Source organism: Numida meleagris, chromosome 17 (genome assembly GCF_002078875.1).
Source record: "Numida meleagris isolate 19003 breed g44 Domestic line chromosome 17, NumMel1.0, whole genome shotgun sequence".
Classification (NCBI taxonomy): Eukaryota; Metazoa; Chordata; class Aves; order Galliformes; family Numididae; genus Numida; species Numida meleagris.
The window spans coordinates 10347989-10371382 of NC_034425.1; the positions used below are offsets into that span (position 1 = coordinate 10347989).

General features: G+C 41.4%; 2 protein-coding genes and 2 long non-coding RNA genes across 4 annotated transcripts; 1 reads left to right on the forward strand and 3 right to left on the reverse strand.

Annotated features, from left to right (window-relative positions):
* Positions 18-10086, reverse strand: JPT1 (Jupiter microtubule associated homolog 1). The gene is made up of 5 exons (XM_021414690.1): positions 9890-10086; positions 7130-7272; positions 6405-6499; positions 4402-4429; positions 18-988 (listed from the first exon to the last, which is right to left on the reverse strand). The coding sequence occupies exons 1-5, from the start codon at positions 9943-9945 to the stop codon at positions 840-842; spliced, it is 471 nt and encodes a 156-aa protein (XP_021270365.1). The 5' UTR covers positions 9946-10086; the 3' UTR covers positions 18-839.
* LOC110407242 lies at positions 7714-9883 on the reverse strand. The gene is made up of 2 exons (XR_002443827.1): positions 9748-9883; positions 7714-8871 (listed from the first exon to the last, which is right to left on the reverse strand). It is a non-coding gene; the product is annotated as an uncharacterized LOC110407242 (long non-coding RNA).
* Positions 10240-13389, forward strand: LOC110407241. The gene is made up of 2 exons (XR_002443826.1): positions 10240-10717; positions 11173-13389. It is a non-coding gene; the product is annotated as an uncharacterized LOC110407241 (long non-coding RNA).
* On the reverse strand, positions 16674-23394 carry SUMO2 (small ubiquitin-like modifier 2). The gene is made up of 4 exons (XM_021414691.1): positions 23277-23394; positions 21821-21952; positions 18803-18874; positions 16674-17351 (listed from the first exon to the last, which is right to left on the reverse strand). Exons 1-4 carry the CDS (start codon positions 23295-23297, stop codon positions 17289-17291), a joined length of 288 nt encoding a protein of 95 aa, XP_021270366.1. The 5' UTR covers positions 23298-23394; the 3' UTR covers positions 16674-17288.

The following is a 23394-nucleotide window of genomic DNA, read 5'->3' on the forward strand; positions in this document are numbered from 1 at the left end:
AGCCCACACAGAAAACATTGCTTCAAAATTTCTATATTATTTACTTTAAGCAACAGTCCAGCTTTGTGAAATTACAACACACACTTTAAAGGATGAGATTTTCACCTCATGGTCAAGCACCAGCATGATCATGCACAGCATTGAGTCAGTTGTAAAAAAAAAAAAAAAAAATGCCCTGTCATTTTTTATTTGTTTCTGTGATCCACTCCACCTTTACTGAATAAAGTCTGAATAAATCCCCTCCTAGCCTCAGGCCAGGTGACTCTGGTCATCAGCCCTCTATTTGGCACATACCCTGCCTGTCCAGTATCAATTTTTTTTTTTTTTTTAAAGGCAGCATGGTGTACACTAACCACTTTAAATGGCACAGCAGGGCTCAAGGCATTTACCCCACGCAGACAATGAATTCTTTCAGATCCCCAAAGTTCACATGTGGAAGAAGGGACCGCTCTTGCTGATCATTTGCTGGCCTCTTTAACCAGGACTCAAGACCCTTGTATAGCTAAGGGGTTCTAAAAATCTCAGTACAAAAACCCTCTAAGCACACTTAGAACTACTCTCCTTTGAATTACATTACTATACTTCATAAAGCTTTCCCTCAAGTCTATCACTAGAAAACACTCAGGTAACTTCCAGTAGATCTGGGGGAAACACAGGACAAAAGTGGAAAAAAACTTGATCTCAAAAAAAAAAAAGATGGAGTACATAAAGTGCTTCTTTTTAATTGAAAGAAATTCGAGATGTACAGTCAGGCTCAAGTTGTGCAGTTCACAAGCATGGGGGGTGGGAGGGTGGGCAAGAAACAGACACAAGTTCAAAACAGTCAGGAAAGGAAAGGTTTAACCGAGGACTAGGCTGGACTTGCCACCGGGTGGATTTCTCCTGGATGGTGCAGGTGCTGGTGCTACTGGGCTAGGAACAGGTGCAGCAGGCAGGGATTTTTCTTCATTCTGACCTGGGGCAGCCTCTACATCAGCCTCAGTGTTTTCTAGAAGAAAAGAAGCTTTTTAATGTTTGATGTGGATGATGAAATCCAGAGGGTTTCTCTGGCTTAAGCAGAAGATCAGCTCCTGTGAGTTTTCTCCAGGCTTACAGACACATACACAGAGTGCTGCTGTCATCTGCTGGCAAGACAGACTTCCAGCTGCTTGAAATATTTTTTAGAACTCTGATGCCTTCAGTTTAGTTTCAGGTATTTAAAAGTCACATTCTCTTAGCTACTATTCGGAGACCCCAGCAATTCTTTTCAGTTCTTTTAATCTTTAAATGACAAGCAGCTACAATCAAGTCTTGTACATAGTGTGCAACCACCCTAATAATTTTAACTCAAATCCGAGCAAGCGGTGGAAACAAAGTCACAGAAGCATCAGTACTTACGAGCAAGCGCTCAGATTCACACTGCATTCCCAATTTTGTAACTAGTGGAGAGAATATCTGACACTTCTGAGGCTTCACACAGAACAGACTAGGAAATGCAAATCCATGCAAGGGTAGGCTCTAATTTACGTTCCCTGGATAGCACATGCCAGTTTCATCTATTTTAAATAATTCTGAACAACCACAAGTGAAGACAGGACACAGAAGGAATTATTCACAGGAAGCACTTTAGATACTCTAGCAAATAATTTATGTATCTGCTTCATTGACAACTGATGAGGACAGCAAGATCATTAGCATCTCACGTTTTTACAGATTAACAGAATTAGTTATGAGCCAAAAGCCTAAACAGTGAGGCTCACCATCTCACCATCAGCACATTTGACTGCTTGACAAAACTTAGCCATCGCTAACACAGTCAGAGACTTCACTGTTCGTTACCTTTTCCAGGTCATGGATGAAGGCACCCAATGAAACTAGTCCCAGCACCACTTCCCATTGCCCATTTTTCCAACCTGAAAAGCAATTACTAAATCCTACTTTTTGCCTCCTGTTTTTTATCTAGCTTCTTATCCACAGAGATGTTTTTCACCAACGTTGTGGCAACTTAGCATTGTTTTTTACAAAACCTTTTATGCAACATTTTATCAGAAACACTGCAAACCCACTCGTGACCATCTGTATATCCATGCTTATAATAATCTCAAAGAACTCTGGCAGCTTACTATAGTCTCCATGCAACCTAAGATTATCTGCTGCATTCACTAACCCACAGGCACACGCTAACAAAACAGTTTAATAGAAAATTTTAAGCTCAAAGCCTCTGCAGCTCATGTATGCCACTGCCTGCTCACTCAGCAAGCTGAGAACAACTGTGGCCATGGCCACCATTCAAACTGTACTGAATGCTTCATTCACAGCAGTCTGTGTTTCAAGCAGACCGCTGCAGTACTATGAAGTGCTCATGATGACAATCCTTCTACTAAACACCAGACTTCACCTTCCTGTGTATCATGTAAAGACATTCTCCAGTGACCATCAATTAAGCGCTAATTCTCTTTAGTTAGTCCCATTAATCAAGTACACAGCGCTAACTGAATTAAAAAAATTCCTATCACGGGAGACTTCTGGAAAGTTTCTACAGCTCATTAGAGACTCCTTCAGCCAGCTGATACACACATTAGTACTTCGCACACAAACAAGATATAGCATATTTTGCTAATCTAATAACTGAAGTGGTAAAAGCCAACAAGATCAGATCAAATGATGAAGTTCTTTCATTAGCAGAAAGAGTATAATCTCTGAGTTAGTTTGCTATCAAGTACACTGCAAACTATTGGAACCTTTGAGGTACAAAAGGAACTACAGCTTTCACACAAGAAGCAAACGCTTCTGCAAAAGGTACAAGTTCTCTTCCCCTAGACAGACATGATTCATAGAAAGTACATATCCCTCTTGACATCTACCTTTTTTATAAAGTTTTTATAATCAGTTACATACAGAAAATAATTTCCAAAATTGAAAGAGGAAACATCTTTTAATGATGGGAGCTTATTAAAACTATACTTATGTTGTGAACTTGTAAGCAAACAGCTTTTATTTGAAGGCATGTTCATTCCCCTTAAAACCCAGGAGACAGCTACATAATGTCAAGTGCAAAATCACGTGCACGCTAATCGGGATGTTCACCAGCTCATGTCTGCTATCTCGCACAGCAGGAGTATGAAGTGGTGAAGTGACACAGCTAGCTCAACAGGACTCTGAACTCCATATTAAGGTAAGATACCCAAAGTTAACAAGGACAAGACAAATTTAACAACACATCAAGATTCTCAGGTACTTGTCACATACACCATTTCCGGTGAGCATTAGCTTTCTACTCCTTTCTAAGTAGCATCAGTAGAAGTTTAACAGCCAAACATGTCACTGACATTTTTATTTTGCCAGGACTGTCTTCAAAAATTTATTTTTTGTCACAGCCACAACAGCAGTAAACTCCAGTTAGGAACACTAACTTGTTACTTTACTTATTTGGAAAACCCCTTTCCAGCATACATCTATTCAAAACTTGATAAGTACATCTTCCACTGTCACCTTCTGGAAACAAACCAAAGGCCAACAAATACTAGACTGTTGTATCACAGTCTGCTAGAGGAGCAAGATGCTCCGAAGAGTATTTTGGCCAGAAATAAAACACTCAGAGGTAGTTAACAGGCACTCTGGAAAACCTCTCATCCTCCCAGCCAAAATCTGCTCAGGATATGGAGACCTGTTAAATAGCTTTAGCGGTGTCCACAACTCTGAGGTGTTAGAAGTAACACTTAGAAGTACTTTGTAAACAGACACATTCCTCACATCGGGAAGTAAGCTATTCTTAAGGTAAATCTTGCAAAGGAGAGATTTCCAGCCTCAGAGCTACATAAAAAACCCTTAAGGTAAACATACATGCTGCTAGGTGAAGTGCCTCTGTTTACACGAAATCTGCATTGATTATGTACTTCCTTACCAAAAATCAGCATTTAAAAAGCAACAGGAACTTAAAAGCAAGTTAACACAGATGCTTTCAGATGCAATAGCTGCTCTTGATTATTTCTGCGAATTGAGTGTTTGCTGTGTGAGAAGACAATAGAACAGAGGTAAAATGTGGAAACTGAAGTCTCTGAAGTTGACTATACTATTTAATTACAAACTACCGTGATGTAGTTTGGTCTATCAATCACTTACGTCTTTGCAAGATGGTATCCACCTTGCCTTCACATATTTAGATCTTGATACCAGCTGCTGCTGGCAAAATAGATGAACAGGACTGTTCTTGTTTTTAACCTGATGACTAACAGAGGCATTCTGCTACTGCATTCCATATCCACACTAGCAATTTCCGCTGAAGCAGTTAGGTCATTTATTGATGGGTTCAAGAGACAAACCAAGCTCTCGAGAGAGATCATCTTTTTTTTTCTCCCATCCTCTCCTATTTTGGGAGAAAGTGGAAAATGCTTTTACTAGAAGCCTGAAGGAGTTACTCACCAAAAGTTTCACCACCACCATCTCCTCCCTAGAAAAGAGAGGAACACATTGTAACTTAAGTTCAAAATGTAATTTTACCTTGCCTCCACGAAGAGGAGGCTCACACTATGATGGATCAAGCCCTAGTGCCTGGACACAGTTGGCTGGGCACACTGCTCTGTCAAGCAACATTCTGACAGACCCACTGAAGCACTTCTGGACCAACAACATGCTCTTAAGGGCAGATACTAGAGTAGTACAGATGGTTCTACATGCATATTTCTGCAGATTTGTAAGCACCAATTCCTACAGTGAACAATTTTATTTCATCAACTGGTCATTTACATAACATACTTCTAAAAGTTTAAACGAAGATACAATTGAAGTAATCCTGATGACGTGTAAAACATGGTATACCTGTTATGCCCACACTGTGAAAGACGCAGGTGGGCATGAGCACTATTATATACAGCATCCTTCATTAGGCAGAACTGACAGTAACCAGAACACTGGAACTGTCAAGCAGTAATGACAATTAAGCCATTAGCCATCAGTGTCTCCTCTTTTTTCCTAAGTGACTCTTTCAACATCAAACATGTATTTGCTGGCAAGGCCAAGACCATTCATTCCACCCAGCATATTTAACTTAGTTTTTAAGATACCAGTTTCTGACAACACTAACATTTCCTTCATTACATGAACAGCTAAACATTCTTTTTATAATCAATCTGTTCAGAATGTAACTTGACACAAAGATAAAAGAAGTCCTCTAGCAGCAGCCAAGGTTCCACAATAGCATGAGGTTTTAACAACATTAAATCTGTAACAGTTGATAATTACATAGTGAATTTACAGTTGTCAGGATATTAGTACACAGAAACATATGCAAAAATATATCCCCCTAAATCTCAGACTGGGCTACAGCACACTAGCTCTAGCTTCTGTTTGTAGTTTTAATCACTGCACAAAATTAAAATATTTTGCATTACAAGAATCATGTTTGCAAAGCTGAGAACCATAAGACAGTACTTAAATAAACAAAGTAGAAAATAGAATTAAGACTAAATCATTTATTTTTGTTTTCTGTGGTAGCAGTTATAAATTCATATATCTCACATTTGTTAAACTGGAATAAGATATTTTATCTAATAAAGAAGAATTCTGTGGCTCAAATACACTACTAATAAGAAAAATGGGTTAAACTGATGCTTGACGACTGTTATCAAAATAAAACTTGCTATTTACAACCCATGAGGGAAAAGGTATCTGCCAAAAATTTGCTTATCTAGTTCTTTCCTGAAAACCTAAAACTAGAGACATTTCTTTTCCACCTATAGAATTTATTTATAAAAGTGTGATCTATTCTTGGTTTCCCTTTCTTTTTCCTATGTTCAGAGAAATTACTACTCTTCATCCTGTTTTTCCATTAACTGTAATTGTACATTACGCAAATGCCATGGTAACACTACAAATCATGCTCCACATCACTATCGAGTAAACAGCTCACATGGAAAGAAACACATCTGATGGACTTACTAAAGACAGCAACAGAAATGAAACTAGCATTCATGCCACTGAGAGGCACATTGTTAGGATATTAGACCAAATCCCACATAAGTCACTAAATCCACAGAGTTCACTGTACCTAACTATTGTGTTAAAAAAACAATTACATGCTTAAGGCTTAAAGCAAGATCTCACACCACTTCATTGCTGTCCCATCAGTAAGAAGAGTTAAGAGCTCTAGAAAGTACTCATTTTAGAAAAATCCAACCCTTCCACAACACGCTTTCTAGCATTTTCTAGGATCTTTCATGACTAGCATCAATTTTTCTATTTTTCTGGCATCTATTTTTCTAGCATCTTTCATGACTATCACATGGAAAAGAGAACCTTCACGGTAAGAACACGGTAAGGTTCCAAACTCTACAATGCATTCAGCTATGCAAATGTCATTGATAAAGCAACCACATACAGACAGTGAAGTGGCCCATTACCACGCTCTTCACAGTTAATGTACTGACCTTTGGATCTACCACATCTCCACAGATAGCATCAGTTGAATTTCTTTGTGGTCCAGATGATTCAGTATCTTCTCTGATTTCACCTGGCTTCATCCCTAGAAGCAGAGATTGATTCTAATTAGGTTGCAAGATTAACTTACTGGGAAAGCAGATGAAAAAAATGGTGTGGTGTTTTTTCTCCTTCTCCCCCTACTTCTTGTTTGAATTAAAGCTTTACCATTCAAAGTTTGTCCTGGTTCTTTCCATAATGACTTACAAACTACAATTTTACAATAGCATTTCGTGCAGTTGAGGGTATCACTTAGATGGAAAGCAGGGTCCCATGGCCATTTAAACAGGAGGTGCTCTACAGAAATGGAAACTTAATCCCAGCTGCAAGTACAACACAAACCTAAGCTTCCTCTGATTAATCAAGAACAATCAGTACTATTCCACGTACTAAGTCACAAGTTTGCCCTACTCTAACGTAATAATTAATCTGGAGAAATTGAATCCAAAAATACACTCCCTCTTAGCTACCTGCTTGCAACAACACTTAGGACCAAGGTTTACAGATTAAATAAATAATAATAAAAATCCCATGTCAGTAGTCCTCATTTCTAGGCCTGATCTACAAAGCAGGAAGTGAACTCAGGTTTCCACCCTTAGACAACAGCAGCTTCAGGCCAGCCCCAAAAATGGATTAATGCATGTCAGCAGATCTGCAAACAAAGCTGCGTTCTTACCCGACGATTTAGCCCAGGAAGGTGGATTTTCTTCAGGAGTTCCAAAGATGCTGGATGCCATTTTGTTCTTTCGCATGGGTTGTTCTTTTGGTTCATCAAAACCCAAGGAAAAGTTGGAACCACCGCCAGGAGGACGCAGCACTCTGGTGAGAGATTCAACTTTACAGCCTGCATTACTAAGCAGCACTCCCAACTTATAAAAAAAGACTAACATGCTAAGAGATCACTGCTAGCTCCTGTAGTGGGTAGCTGTGTGGGCTGAATACTGCCCAAAAGTAAACTACGCAAGCTGTCCGTATCATGCACTGGCTTTTAATGACTGACACTCATTGTTACGTCTTGAGTACATAATTCAAACTGTAAAACCAAACTGCTTCCCAGCATTCAATCCAGGCATTTTATCTCCAGTGCTCTTCTCTGTGCTGTCACTTATCAAAACTAAAACATTTCTGCACTCTGCTCGCATCCTTTCTTCACTTGGCATCACCAAAAGCTGCTGTCAGTCTTCAGCCTGACCCCATCAAAAATAAAAAATATTATGGGGGCATGACAGAATCCAGGTACACAACTCCAAACAGTTGTGCTTTTTTTTTTTTTTTTTTTTAAAAAAAAAAAAGAACCCTGTGACAGCAATTGATCTTCCAATGGGCAGTACAGCAAAGACTAAAATTTGGCACATGAGCCATAGTGCTGCTTGCATCACTTATGAGTGGACTGCAGCCCCCGTCTAGATTTGCTCGATCAGAAAAACCCTTATTTTGCAGCAGGCTACTGGACTGATCTTAAAGAAATTTAAGTGCACCAAGAGGATGGCGCTTTCAATGCGCCCAGTGCCCCCAAGTGAAGCCCAGATCAAGCAACGGAGGTACACATTCTCTCTTCTTTTTAAATAGTTTAATAAAACGTTAGAACTATAAAAAGTTAGAACAAGCTGTGTGTTGTTTTCTATGGTGAATACACCAAAGCTGTGAATTCAACACAAAGAATACGTCAGAATTTACACTGCTATCACCACTGGGAGTAGCACTTGGATTTTTTGAGACTTTGTGCCTACTACATTGGAGATGCAACTCAAAAACACTCTTCTAATCTATGGGACATCAAGACTATAGTAAGAAAATAATGAAAGTGTTTGAAATGGGTATTTACTGTTGCTAACCTGATTTTCATTACAAAATCCATTCCCAAATATATAATTAAAGGGAGGATCCCAGCTGATTGTGTAATGTGTTTTAAGAAATCCAAGAACAGTCCCACAATTGGCTGCTTCTCCTTTCTGAATGAAGAGATACGATACAATGATCTTGAATTGCTAGTGCCATTATTTTTTAAACAGAGAAGAGATGCCCGTGTATTATTTTTAATTACATCTGTTGCACTTACAACATGCAGAACAGACTGTTCAAGAGAGCTTGCTCCCGCACCTTACGTCATCTTTATTTTACCACAGCAGTGAAACCAGTGCAACAGTTTCCAAAGACTTAATGAAATCAACAGAAAAAGCAATTGAAGCAAAAAAGCAATTACTTAAACCGTTAAATAATCACTTCTGCCAACCCCACTTAAAGGCTGACAGATTTTCTTAGAAGCTTCTCCCAATCCTGAGGTGTTTTAACATGCTTCAGCAAATAAGTATTCTTAATATCGCACCTGATTCCCTCCTATGATGTGCACTGAGAATCCACCCACATTTAGGAAGCACTTTTCAAGCGTTGTTTGTTTTCTAAATTCACCCGGGAAAACTATATGTAAATAGGAAGCATCTGTTTTACCAAACCAAAACCGGACTGAGAAGACAGCCACAAAGGCCCGGTGCTGACCGCGGCCGTCCCCGCCTGCTCTCTGCTCGGAGCAGCAGCGCCGCGCATCCCTCCCAGGCGCGCCTGGTAAGATCCCTTTGTTCCGCGCAAGACTCGCTCCGCGCGGGGCCCGGCTCCGGCTCCGGCTCCCTCCGGGCCCGCTCAGCCCTAGGTTCCCGGCTGCCCCAAGGCTCGGGGGTGCGGAGCCGAGGAAAGGCGTCACCCCCACTCCCTCCCCCCTCCCCCCCCGAGCATGCTCGCTGCGAGCCGAGCATAAGCCCATTAAAGCAGTCGTACACAATGAGCTTAACAAAACGGACACCGCCGGACAGAGGTGAGGGCACCGGGGAGCGGGCGATGGTCACCTCGAAAAGAGTCCAAGGGGAGAAAGAGCGCGGTGTGCAGGTAAGGCGGGGGGTAAAGAGGGCGGCGGAGCAGACAATAGAGCCGCCTCGGCCCCACCCAAACGCCGGAGCTGCTCGGCGGGGTGTGGGCAGGGGGGACGACGGCGAGCATCGAGGGAGAGGGGAGGGGTGCGAGGAGTGGTGCCCCCCGGGGCGCTCCGGCTGCGCAGCGCCGAAGGAGTCGCCTCCCTTCTTTGTTAGGAAGCGGCTGAGGCAGGGGGGCAGCCCAGGGTGGGTCTAGCGAGCTCCCACCCCCGCGGCATGCCCCCCACCCGCAGCCATCACACGCCTCAGGCCTGTCCCCCCACCCCGCCGAGTCCCGAAACAGCCGGCTGTGCCCTCGCTGGGCGCGGCCCGCCCCCGCCTCCTGCTCGGCCCAGCACGTTCCCAGCCCCACACCAGCCACTGCCTGTACCTCCCCGGCCGGCATCACCCCAGGGCCCATCCGCTGCCCCCTCCCCCCGCCTCCAGAGCCTGAGCTGACGGGGAGCCACAGCCCCGCGACGCGCCGCCCTAACGGTCCCAAGGGCCGCGGAGCCCCTTCTTCCCCGCCGGACCTGGAGCTGTTCCTGCCGCTGGGGTCCATGCCCGAGAAGATAGTTGTGGTGGTCATGGCGGCAAGGATGGAGAAGACGGGGGAAGGGGAAAGGGCTCCGTTAAGACGGCTGTGGGGAGTGACGGTCCCGGGAACGGAGCACCCTCCCCCTTCTGCCCTCCCTCAGCTGCTGCCGGTGACAACTGCAGCCGCCGCCCGCACCCGTCGCGCGTTTTATACAGCCCTTAAGGCCCGCCCCTCAGTAGTCTTCTCAGTGGATGGTTCAAACACAACGTCGAGTTTCTATTGGACAACGCCTTGCCACTCTAGCCTTCGGCCCGCCTCGCTGTCTATTCTGAGGCGCCCTGCCTCATCCTCTAAATCTCATTGGTTGAACGATACGTCTGCTGTGCAGCAATTGACCACACCTGCGTGATTGAAACTTTTGTTAGTGATTGGCAGAAGGCCGCGCCACTCACTTAAGATGCACTGCGATTGGCTTAGCCGCACATGAAGCAAGACAAAAGTCTCCACGGCCTTTCCCTTGGAGAAGCTAAGGGTCCCTGGCTGTGAGTGGTGGCGGAGCGGGAGGCGCCCCTCACGCGCTCATCCCGGCACCCGTTCGGCCATCGCTACTCAGGGATCCCTCACGCCTATCCCCACGCTGGGAGAGAACCTGGCCTGCACTAGCCACGGAGCTCCCTCAGGGCACACCGAAGTACGTCTGAACAATAGGCGTGGAAGCCTATTGCCGAGGTCCAGCGAAGCCGTGGCCGCTGTAGACGTTAGAACCTGTCTGCAAACGGCGGGCTGGGACAGCACAGATTGCCGTCCCCTGAGAGGCAGTCAGGTAAGCCACAGACTGTTGGAGCAGTGGGCTATCCCACCAGAACTAGGCTGTCCCAAGATGTACGCCACACCAAACACAAAGCCCAGCAGCGCGGCTCACCGGATGGCTGCACGGAATCACACGCTTCCATCCCGCTCATCTTCACCACAGAACTCAGGCAGCCATCAGCATCCTGTCAGCTCCCCCAGTCCACCTCTGAATCCGTGACAGAACTTCCTGCTGGCCGTACAACTTCAGACAATGCCTCGCTGATCACTTCTACTCCAAAACTAATGCATCAGGACCACCCATGAAAATGTTACTTTAATTAGTAACATTCGTCCCCATAAATGAGAAGGGGGAAAGAACATTGCACCTGCTCCAGACATCACTCCCAATCTGTGCTAACAACAGCCTTTAACACCCTCCAAACAAATTAAAAATAGAAAATATTAAAAATATTTCTTTTTTGCCAGGAAACTGCAACCTCTGGTTGTGCTGCTTCACAACATGTAGAAAATGAGATCAAGTGTCTGAATAATCAGCCTTAATACCACTCAGGAAGGAGTTGAACTGCTAAACTACAAAAACGGGACCATATTGTTTTACTTTTAAAATCTATGATTTATAAAAAATTCCTGTTAAAAACAAAACAAATACCATCACTATTTAGATCCCCAGGGAACTCTGTCCTATCTTTCTGAAGTTACAATAAAGGCAAGTTTTAAGCTACACGAAGCATCTGCTCTCTCAGGAACTTTCAGAAGTATTTTGTCACTGAAAAGCTTTTCATTCAAACCCATGGGATCTGAATCTTAAGTTTGAACACTCTTATAGCCCTTAGAAATGCAGACTTTTTTTTTTAAAAAAAAAGAAAGATGAAGAGAAACTCGTTTACTCTGACAAAGCTAGTTTCAAAATACAGCTTTACGATTCTAAAGCTTCAGTATTTCCACTTTCCATTTCCAGACTCCACTGATCTGAGGAGCTGAGACAGTCCTGAATGCAGGTTAGTCCTTAAATAAAAGCTGCTTTGCCAATTATTTACTCATAACAAGATCAAGGGGTTTATGAAGATTGCTACAGAAATTGGACTAACTCTCCAGGATGAGGACATTTGACCAGAACAATTCTCAGCAGCTGTTTTTTTCTGAAAACCTCAGAAACCAATTCCACCTGCTGCTGAAACTCATCCTGCAATGAATGCAAAAAACATCGGGAAATCTGAACAAGACTCCAGAAAATGTGTATCAAAGCTAGGCAAGGAGTGATACTGCTGGTTTGTGGAAAGCCTCAGCCTGACACTCCTTCCAAGACTAAGGACTTTTCATGCCAGTCTCAGCTACTTATGACAGTCACAAAAGGCATCTCCCCCCCCCCCCCCCCAAGCACACTGTACAAAAAGGTTTTGACTCAATCTTGTCATCTCCCATCAATTCATTCACAACTCAAAGTACAAAGTAAATCTCAGCTAACAATTTCTGCTCCAGCTGGATTCTGAGCTGTCCAAGACTTGCATATGAAGTGATGCATAGTGGATGCTCATGGAAGATAGGTATACAGGTTCAAGTTCATCCTTCTGAGCAGATGCTGTATTTTTCAAGACTTTAGTTAAAGTTGCTTTTGTGCCTCTCTACAGCTCCTGGAAAAATTCATAAAGGCAAGCTGCATTTTGGGAAGGAGGCTTGAATCACTGTGTCCAGACTTCTGTCAAAGCTGCACAGAGGTAGTTCCAAACAACTTAAAAAGCAGTGTGTCCAATTCTTGCTGCTTTCTTGCCTGAACATCCAACACTGCAAGTCTGGCAGTACACTCCAAAGCATGGTTATTCAGTGAAAAACTGGAACAAGATGTCAGTATATTGACAGATTCCTTCAAGTGCTTCTTTCATTCCATTTTTTGTCTTATCTGAGTTTATACTGTAGAATTTTCTTAATCAAGTGATCCTGCAAGAGCTCTTGCAGGGCATCAGACCTGCTTTAATGACATCTACGGCTTATTTCCCCTTCCAGTACCCAGTCTACTAAAACCAGCACAAAATCCATCATAAAGGGTCTATCTTTTCCTCACGTCCACCTGGAGAATATTACATTCCTAAGGAGCAACAATTTAGTACTTTGTTTGGGCATCCACAGCCTTAGTCTTACCCCATGTCTTAAAATCAGCCTTATACCAGGATTAATCCGTAATATCCTACTCTGCAGCTCCTGGCCAACTCACTCTTGTGCTGTCTTTTTAAAGCACCACACCAGCTCCTTCAAGGACCTCTGCTGACAGCGAGCCATTTCTTCAGTAGCATAACTAGTCCTACTTTGCCCCTCCTGCACAAGTTGAAATTCCTCAGGGCTAAGGAAACGTCTCAAAGGGACTTGAACCACTTCACCACATAATAAATACTGGCTAGGTCTCTCAGCATCTCCATATTAGAATAAAACCATTAATCCCATGCCACAAGTGAAGAAAATGGGAAACATATGAAGTACCTTGAAGGCCACTCAAAACTAAGAACAGGGAACAAACTCCAGTCTACCATGCTATATTCATACAATCCTACACTACCAGGGAAAAGTGCTGTACTAACAGAACACAGTTTGGCAACAAGGTAACAGCCAGAACAGACATCAGTAATCCACAGACTGAAGTGTATTAGGTCACAGTTGTAATACAATTAAAAATAACGCAAGTTACTTAAATGCTTTTAGACTTTTTTTTTTTTATAATACAGAACAGTGTATTACACAAGGTGATAGAAAGCATGCAAAGAGGAGGCTACTATCTAAAACTACTAAAAATCCTCCAATTTAATTTTAATTTTCAATTTTATAGATGAAGATCAAGGAAGCATCTTTTTTTGTTTGTTTTCAGATTTGAAAATATATTGCTATTCTTTAGAAACTGAATTATTTCCAACTGACTAAAGCATAGAAAGTATTATTTCTTTGAGCCAGTCACATTATACTTTCTCAATAATGTTGCAGTAAGGGTGACAACAGAATCAGCATCCAGCAGTCAAAGTGACAGCACTTGGATTACATTATCAGACTCAGAGGTAATGAAGGTACTAGAAAGAAATATTCTCCTGAGAAAATAATCTGTATTTGACCATAACCTTTGCAGAGATGTTGTATCTGTTTTGATACCATTGTTACCTTGTAGCAGCAATTATTTAAATAGGACTTCAGGCATTTTTTAAGTTGAGAACTTCACCATATACCAGTGTAAGAATCTGTCTTGTTATCACCTGGAAGATTTCCTTACACACTTAACAGTTTAGCACGTCATTTCAGAAATGCTTTGCACTTCTAGAACCTTTTCTGAATCAGCATCTCAGACCACTTAATACCGACTCTCATGAGAGCCCTTTTAAATGGGCATCAGCTCCACTGTGCTGGTAAACTATGGTGTTGATTTTCAGATGTTAACTGAGGAGGGATTCCACTCAAAGCCAGTTTCAAAATTGTGAGTAACAATTTAACCTGCTTGAGCTTTTGAAAGATCACAGCTGTTTAGTAAACATTAAAAACTTACCTGCCAACTAGTGTGACAAGACCTCTTTGCCAATTTTCTTTTATCTTCTGATGTGGACTTCTAGTAGTTCATTGGGCTACTACTGCAAACACAAGATCTGTCAGAAATTAAGCCAGACCAAGCAGCTAAAAAACCTCCAAATAACGTGATCTAAATGGATAGTTTCTATCTCTGTAACTTCATACTACTTCTAAACTGTCAAACTTAGCAACAGCTTTTTTTTTTTTTTTTTTTTTAAAAAAACAGAAGATGAAGTCCCAGAAAACAGCAACTCACAGGTAAATTCTCTAAGCAGCCCAGGGTAGTACTAGCAAGGAAGAAGTTCTGCCACAAGGTGAGTATTTGCATGACCGCAGAAGAAGAGTTCTAAAAAACTAGTTGAGGGAAAAAAAGTTAGCATTCATCATCTTACATAAACATCACAATGTACCATTAAAGGAAATATTCCAGAAATATCAGGAGCCATCTCAGACAAATAGCAAAATAGTGTTAGGAACTGATAAATTTCGGTGATCAGTGCCTCATTTCTTTTAGGAGCTTGATGCCAAATACTAAAGGAAAATTCAATTTACGATGGACTATTTCCATAGCTGCCACACCAATTGAATGCTACAAAAGACCATGTTTTTGTTATATTTTTGTACAGGAGAATTTTGGTTATTGCTAGGCACAATTCGTTTCAAGATGCTCTCACTTTATTAACAGAACATTATATTACAAGAGCCCTGCACCTAAATTAACGACAGATGAAGTACCATGGTATGAATTAATGGAATTAAGACACTGTTTTTGAAAGAATACTGCTCAGTACCTGTCACTTGACTTTTATTGCTTCAGGAAAGAAAGATATTGACAAGATACAGCAGGGAGTTTTGAGCTCCACAGTCTTAACTCAGGCTAAAAAAAAAAAAGCTGTACTTAAGGAGACCTCACCCTTTCTTCAGAAACTAAAGCAAGTCCAAACATCTTTTTTTGGCCAAACAAAATAAAGACAGCTTTCACCTTGGAGAAGTCCTGGCATGACATCAAATGGAAGAATTCTATACAGTGCTATCAGTTGTCTAGCCAGGTTGGAGGCCAGAGATTGTGAAGTCCAAGAGGAATATATTCATTTCTAACCTACTGAAGGCGTTGAAATATATCCACCCTACTCTTCCCCCCTCCCCCCAGAAAATTTTTCCAGGCCTTTGTAGCTCTAGCTATGAAAACATTCGTTCACAAAAAAGCAATTTTGACCTTGTAATGTGCCACAGAAGCCTACAAGATACATGCCAGAATAAGAAATTATCTACTTAGCATTAGAATTATCTAAAAATTACAACAGTGGCATACAAGAAGTGAAATCCTTCAGCTACATAGTCAAAAGCAACTAAAAAAAAAAAACAACAAAAAAACAGACACCACCTTTCTAACAGTCTACTTCACATGCAATTAATTTAACATTAAATAACTTAAAACCATGATGTAAATCAAACAAATAATCATCCATGAACTAAACACATAAGTTTATCACTTTGGTACAAAATCAAAGGATTTCCAGATCCAACAGACTCAGGCAATTGCAACAATTGCTTCTTGATTTAACTATTACAAAAATTACCACCAAAAGGTAAACTCTGCTAACAATACCTAAAAGAGTATTAACAACTTGCAACTAGCAGAAAATATTTGAACATTCCTAGAATATTAGAGAATGTTTTGGGTCTGCTGAGTAGGCAATTATATAATCTTTCACGTTCATAGGTTTCACTGCAACCTCTTATCTCCCCTCCGAGAAAACTCAAGAACAACAGCCCTGTGGAAAAAAATTATGAAAAACATCACCGTCACTAGCTCCCAGTGCACCAAGGGAGACAGCCTCTTCTCCCTTTCATGCAGGAACACCACAGTGGTAAATCAAAACTTGGAATCTTCATCACCATAGCTGAATACACCCAAAAAGAAAACTCATTTTTTTTATTTTTTGCTTTACATTTCCAAGCATCTCCCATTTGATACCATGTAAACTGAATGCTTAACAAAATGATTAGCTCTTTATAACTTAACGTTTACATCAAAAGGCATTCAAATACAAAGTATTAAATATACTTTTGTAACAACAATATTAGCGTTTCTTCTAAAGACTCACAAAAAAAATCCAACCCAAAGCCATAGGCAGGTAGGTCCAGTATTTTGCAGTTTGCCTAATCAAACATTTTTAGCTTAGCAGAACATACACAAAAATCAAATAAGAGAAAACAGACTTCTGTTTCCAGTTCCATTGCTGGTTGGCTGGCTGAACGCTCTCATTTTCATTTTCCAATAGTCTTCCCACTGTAATTGGGGATTATGCTTATTTACTTACCACACAGAAAACTGAGAACTGAAAAACATAAAGTGCTGTAGAGAAATAGCAACAAGTTCCGAGTACTATTATTCCACAGGGGGAAAAAAAAAAAAAGAAAACTGGTTATTTTAAACAAGAAGTTTATTTAAACAACAAGACGCTTTACTAGAAGGGAGAACTATCTAGGATTTTTTTTTTTTTTTAAAGAGTAATTTACCCCTACTTAGACAGATTGCTCTACATGTAACAGCTACGTACAAAAAAGTTATAAAATTGTCCTTGGTTTTACAATGATAAAAGAAAAACATTGAAATTATCCAATCAAACAAGGTATGTAAGGTTTTTGTTTTTAAACAGTGAGAGCAAAATAACTTACTGGAATATAAAGATAAAAGTAGAAGGAGCATGCCACTAACGGAGAAAGGGGCATTTTCACAGAACCAGTTTGTTTTCCCACCCCATCTCCATTAAATGTTGATCAAAACATACCATTGGCCATTTAGTTAAAAAAAAAAATGCGTTTTGTCTGTGCACATACACCAGTTGCTTTATGTACAATAGAAGGAATAGGAAAAAAAAAATCAAGAGAGAGAAGAGAGAAAACTATACTGCAGTAGTCAGGATGTGGCCGAACCAAGTCTCATTTTTCTAATTGTGAACGTGTTGCCTGTGGGAGCACAGTTCTGGAGAGGAAAGTAGCAGGTTCTTTTTTTGTGGTTTGTTTTTTTATTTGTTTTTTTAGTAAACTCCTCCTGTTTGTTGCTGGAACACATCAATTGTATCTTCATCCTCCATTTCCAACTATAGCAGAAAAAAGAAAAAAGGCTTTCAACTACTATAAGCTGGGTTGTTTTCACATTTCCTTTCTTCACGTTTATTTCTTATGCAACTTATCCAGCCCAGCCCCACTCCCCTCCATCATCATCACTTTGTGCATTTAACCTACATCACCATGATTCAAAAGCAAAGAAACGATGTGGAAATAAGTGCCAGTGGGTAACTTGTCCTAGAATTAATTCTTGTATGTAACTTCAGGGTGCCCTGTAGAACTCCTATGGAAAAGATCAGAGTTTCTAATATTTTCATTTTATTGCCTACTTTGCCATTGCATCTTCTTTCTCCTATTTAATTCCTCTGTTTACCTTAGAACATTGCCACAATTCCATTTTGTTGCTGTTGTTCAAATGTGCAAATGGCTTCAGCTACAGCACTAAAGAAAGCATACTATAATTAAAGCCCCTAGGCCAACCAGACAGTAGAACACAGAATCAGTAATTACAAAGAAATAAAAACATTTTTATGGTCAACAATGTAACAGTATGTCAGTGAGAAACAGTAATACTTCATTACTGTAATTCTTTTTTCCACTGTAAGTTTTGCAGTTGATGTTCCTGGGATGTGTTACCTATTGGCAAAATCTGCACCAAGACTAGAGATACAACTCACGTTAGTTATAGCAACTTTTTCAAACAGTCTCAATTTCTGCTCTAAGAAATCAAATTGGTCTACGGCATTTAGTGCAGCTATAAATAGACTGATCCTCAGCTTTGGTATAACTACGATGGAGAGAAAGACACTCTGTTGTCTCATTTCTCAGCATTTCAAGTTTAAAAGTTCCATAGATTGGGGCTGTAAGAAGCACGTTCTTTGGAGAATCTGCTATAAACCTTCTAAAAATAAAAGTCCCTTATTTTGTAATAAGTAGTTCTAAAAATCATATAAAACTGTAAAATTCTGTTTAAACGCAGCTACGTGGGGCAGTACAGAAAAACAGACAAGTTACAGTGAACCACTCGGTTGCTGGAATGGCCTTCGCTTTAACCACACTATAGACTACCTACACTCCATGATATTCATTGATTTTATGCCACTGAAACACAGCTTCAAAATACAAATAACAAAAAATGACTTTTGTGTTACAAAAAGCAAGTTTACAGACAGGGTCTCTGATAACACCATGCGAGCCTCTATAAAAAAATAAAGTTACTGCTTCAGGAATAGCTCAGTTCTTACCTTACTGGTTCTTATTGCAGAGCTGTGACTCAATAACGTGGCAGTCTTACAAGATTCACCACCTACTAACATTGCACTTCATCTCTGTATTACTACAATGATACAGGCTTGGTATGTAAAACATACAAGAAGTCTCAGATTTCATTTCCAATAGTTCTAAACTAATTCTATCAAAACATAAGCATCAACTCCTGCAGCAAATTTCAAATACAGTTCTTCAGTTTTGCTTTTATGTTTACCTGTGCAGGTGTGTCTGTTTCATTAATTGGCTGCCCATCGAACCGGAATCTGATTTGCCTCATCGACAACCCCTGGGCAAAGAGAAGCAACACAAGGAGAGGTTAAGTTTTGTATAGCAATGCTCACTACTTTTCTCTTTACCTTGTTACTAGAATTGTGGTACAATCACTAAAAAGCCATCATTTATAATGCATAAAATAGTTTTCATACTCCACTCATGCACTGACTTTAAGGCATTTCACTACAAATCCTTGCAATGTTTTGCATTAAAAATTGCATTGTGTCCAATTACAAAAAGCAGCAGCAGTGCCCACCCACTGAGAGTTACAGTAATTTCTAGTATACAATTTTCACCCCAAAGGCTAACATTTTTATAGCGCTTTGTAATAATAATTCACTGGGGAAAAAAAAGAAGTAGATGCAGCACCTTGGGCAACAAATGTTGAACACTAATCCTAAGTACAGCTTTTTTGCTCTTTCTCAAAAGCAATGGTATCGTAAAACATTTTCCCAGGAAAGCAACAGCTATCTATTAGTGTAAAGTAGCATAGAATAGCCAATGGTAATTTTCTGACCTTGAACAAGAAACCAACGGAACAAAGTTCCTCCATATACAGGTGAAATGAACTCTCCAAAAAAGTTAATCTTCTAAACACTAGAAATTATTAAAGAACATTTTGAACCAGCATCTCTACCACACATACTAGTCATTTTGCTGGCTGATCCCAACTCCCAAAAGACTACTACTCATTCTTGCTTGAACCAACAGAGAAGTCTCTGTGCCTCCTTCTCTCCCAGTTCCACCTCCTCTCTCTAAATAATACCTAAAGATACAGGAAGCCAGTGGGGTTTTGAAGTAAGTTCAGTGTATTGCATGGTTCTGCTTTGGCACCTCTCAATTAGAAAAGGAGCCCCAGTTTAGCCATGCAAGAGCACACGTAACACACAAAATAAAACTTAGTGTAGTGAGGATTTCTGAGAACTTATTAAGGAAAAACTCAATACAGAATATTATGATGAGCAAAATTTCTGTTAACCCCTTATAGTTCACAGCAAATACATTCTTCTAATGTATCTAAGATTCTGCAACATTCACTCAAAACATCATCTCATTTAAGAAAACTAGGTGGCTAAGTGTCACAGCAGCAACCAATTTCTGCAGAGCAACATTTGGCTGGAGCTGTGTTCTCAGACTTTGTGTTTCTTAAAATACACACTGCCTATTTAGAAAGCTCTGGGGTTTTTTTGCAGGTTCTCGAGAACTTTGAGCTGAATAAATGCTAACTGAAAAAAAAATGAAAAGCTGTACCATAGTGAGATTAGTATCCACAAAAGAAAAGTAATTAATGAAATACAGTCTTTTAAGTGGGAGAAAATGGTCATAAATAGTCTTGATCTTCTAAACATATAATTCAAGGCTTAGTCACTGCCATTTTAGTCTACTACTTGCAATACATGCTTTCGCTATTTAAAGTTACTAAATTCTCTGTTGTATACAGTTTCCAGCCCTGTAAAACCAAACCTAAATTTCAACGCTTAAGGATTTTAAGATTGAGGATGCGTAATTAGCAATATGAACAAAGTCTAACTTTCAGATACATGGATTACAAATGCTTTTAGAGAGTTTGAGAAGTAAGCACCTGTGGAATAAAATGCAAATGCAAGTCCTTCTCCACAGAGATATCCTTTAGATGCCTAACTGCTTCAAATTTATATAATTAAATATACATGTCTTGCATTCTAAAGATCTTTTTCCCCCTCCAATATATATATATATATTTAAAGTAGAATAGAAATTTGGGTGACAAGTTTTAAAATGTAACTTCTGTTTAAATCCAAGTAACTGAAGAATCTTTCCCAGGACTTCACAAATCATTAAATCAATCTTTGGCCTCCCAAAAAGACAGATGTAACTGCACTAAATGTTTGGAAAATGAAATATGTGATTTATACAACGTAACAACTCTATGACAGAGAAAGGGGAAGTGAGCCCACAGCCTCAAAGATTCACAATGCATCCCCAGAATCCTCACACATGAACACACATGTTCGGCAAGAGGTAATTTTCCATGTCTTTAACTGTATCACTGTCTGATTGCTGCAAACCCCAGTTTTTAACTACTATGTATGTAAATTAGAACTTGCTTTTCTGAGCGGTGATGTATTTACCTCAGCACCAGCATAAAGGTATTTAATTCTGGTTTTGTTGTATTTGCGTGTTTGCAGTATCACTGAGTATTTGTCTTAAAAATATTTCTCCAATTTCAAACAATTTAGGCCTGTAGAGATGGAACTTTTAAAAGGCAGACTCAATAAAATACATCACTGAATGCAGACACAAAGTTTTACTCATCAAAAACTTCAGAAGCAGCATTACTTTTTTGCAAGTGCTTCTAAAACTCACAAAAAAAATGCCTGCAACCCAGCAGGTTGGCTGCAATTGCTACCACACCAGCAAAATGCATTTTTTTTTTGTCCCTCAGAGGACTAGATGGACAACTAGACCACATCAGAAAAAACAAAGCTCATCGTTAAGCACAGAAGTTCCTTCTTAAGGTAAACGTTAAAGGCTTTTTGGCCTTGAAATGCTCATCGACATTATCTCATCTTAATACGGAAGCATTAAGCTAATAAATCAGAACTCTATGACCAGTTGAGTAGTTAAGTCAGTGTTATAGTACATGCTTATCAGCCAACTCTCCCCAAGTCCTTTCTGCAGGTTCCTACTTCACCCTTTCCACTCTGAATTTTGAGACAAAGAGCAACAGCCCCCCACCTACAATCCAGATTTTACAAAGATAACCCACCTTCGTTTAACCCATTTCCTGTCACCACTTTCAGTCCTTTCTAGAACTGATCTTAAGAACAATACACCCTCCACCATACAATTCGTTTCTGTTAAGCTTCTATCATTCTGTATATTTACACAGTTTTAAGACTTCACTGTTTTCATCCGTCCCTATGGAGATCCCCTCTCCCCCAGACAATGCTCTGCTGTGTTCATACAAGATCCATACCTGTCGTTCACAATAGGCTTTCATTAGTTTACTAAGTGGTGTATGCCTCTTAATCTTAAACTGCACCACAGACCCATCTTGCCCTGCCACCTTCAGATTAATGTGGTCATTGTTTTCAGTCTTCACTCCTTCCTGTTGAGGAAATTAAAAAAAAGTTTTCTTAAAAGCTATGAAACGAGAACTTCACATTTTATCAAAGTGCAACAGGTCATTAAAAAGGAGGAAATAAAGCTATTGTTATTGTTTACCAACCTGAAACGTTAAGTAGGAAATAAACAGCAGTGCAACTTGGGCAATAAACAAAAACCAACAGCAACGTGAGCTGTCACTCCTGAGAGTGGATCACATGCAAAGTGGCAGTGAACTCCACTACAGCAGGAGTAGAAAAGAAAAAAAAAGTTATTTCTATCAAGGGCACACTAACACACAGCACTAAGGTTACCAATCAAAGGAGTGAAACTAGGTATAAATGTAACCCCAAACACCGAGCAGACCATTTCACACTTTATCTCAAACTTTTCCGAACTCTGCCAAAGGACTTCTCAAGAGAAGTTTAACACACTTTAAAGGGCTGCGTTTGAAAAGGTGATGAAGTCTGAACAGCAACAGCTTTCTCCTCCACAAAACACTTTAAAGGCGCTCCTACACTGCTCCCTGACGCTGCCGCTCCACGCCAGAGCCCCGCAGGGTTACAGCCACCACCTCCCGACCCGCAAGGCCAGGGGTCCCGCAGCGCGCCGAGCGGGGCCGCCATGTGACAGCTCCGCACGCCACGCTCCGGCCCGGAGCCCCGCGCCGCCTCCTCCCATTACTTCTGGCGCCTTTGGATTCCATTTAAAAACAGAGAAAGAAAAAAAAAAAGATGGAGAAAAATTTAAAAAAAAAAAAAAAAAAAAAAAGGGGGAGGTGCGGGGGGAGAAGTCCGGGGCAGCGCTGCTTACTGCCTCAGAGTTTTCACCGTGGTCGGATTTGTTGGTTTTATTTTCTGATGGAACCCGAAGCGCCGCGCGGTTCCCTCAGGGCCCAGAGCCCCCGGGGCGGGCGGAGCACAAAAAGGGCCGAGGCCGCTGCCCGCCCCCCAGATGGCCGAGAACGGCGGAGCCGCTCCGCGGGGGATGCTGCGGCCGTAGCGCGAGGAACTGCCGGATCCGGCCCTGCGAGGAGGAGGAGGAGGAGGAAGGCAGCGGCAGTAACCGCCTCCGGCACTGCCTCTCCCTGAGGGGGGCGGGAAGGGAGCCCACACCCCCCCCCGCCGCCCTTCCCGGGGATCCTTCGCCCGCCCCGGGAGGCTCCGGCCCCGGCCCCGCTTCCCCCGGCCCGGCTCCGCGCAGGAAAATGGCGCGCAAAGGCGGCGCGGCCCTGCCCCGGCCTGGGCCCGAGCGCGGCTCCTGGGCTTCCCGCCGCCCCTAAGGGACGAAGCGCAGAGGAGAAGGGGGCGAGAAGGCGGCCGCCTCACCTTGGGCTTCTCGTCGGCCATGGTGAAGTCGGCGGTGTCCGGGACGCTCCGAGCCCTTCACAAAGGGGGGGAAGGATCGACCGAGCGCGGCGGCGGAGAGAGGAGGGAGAGAGAGGGA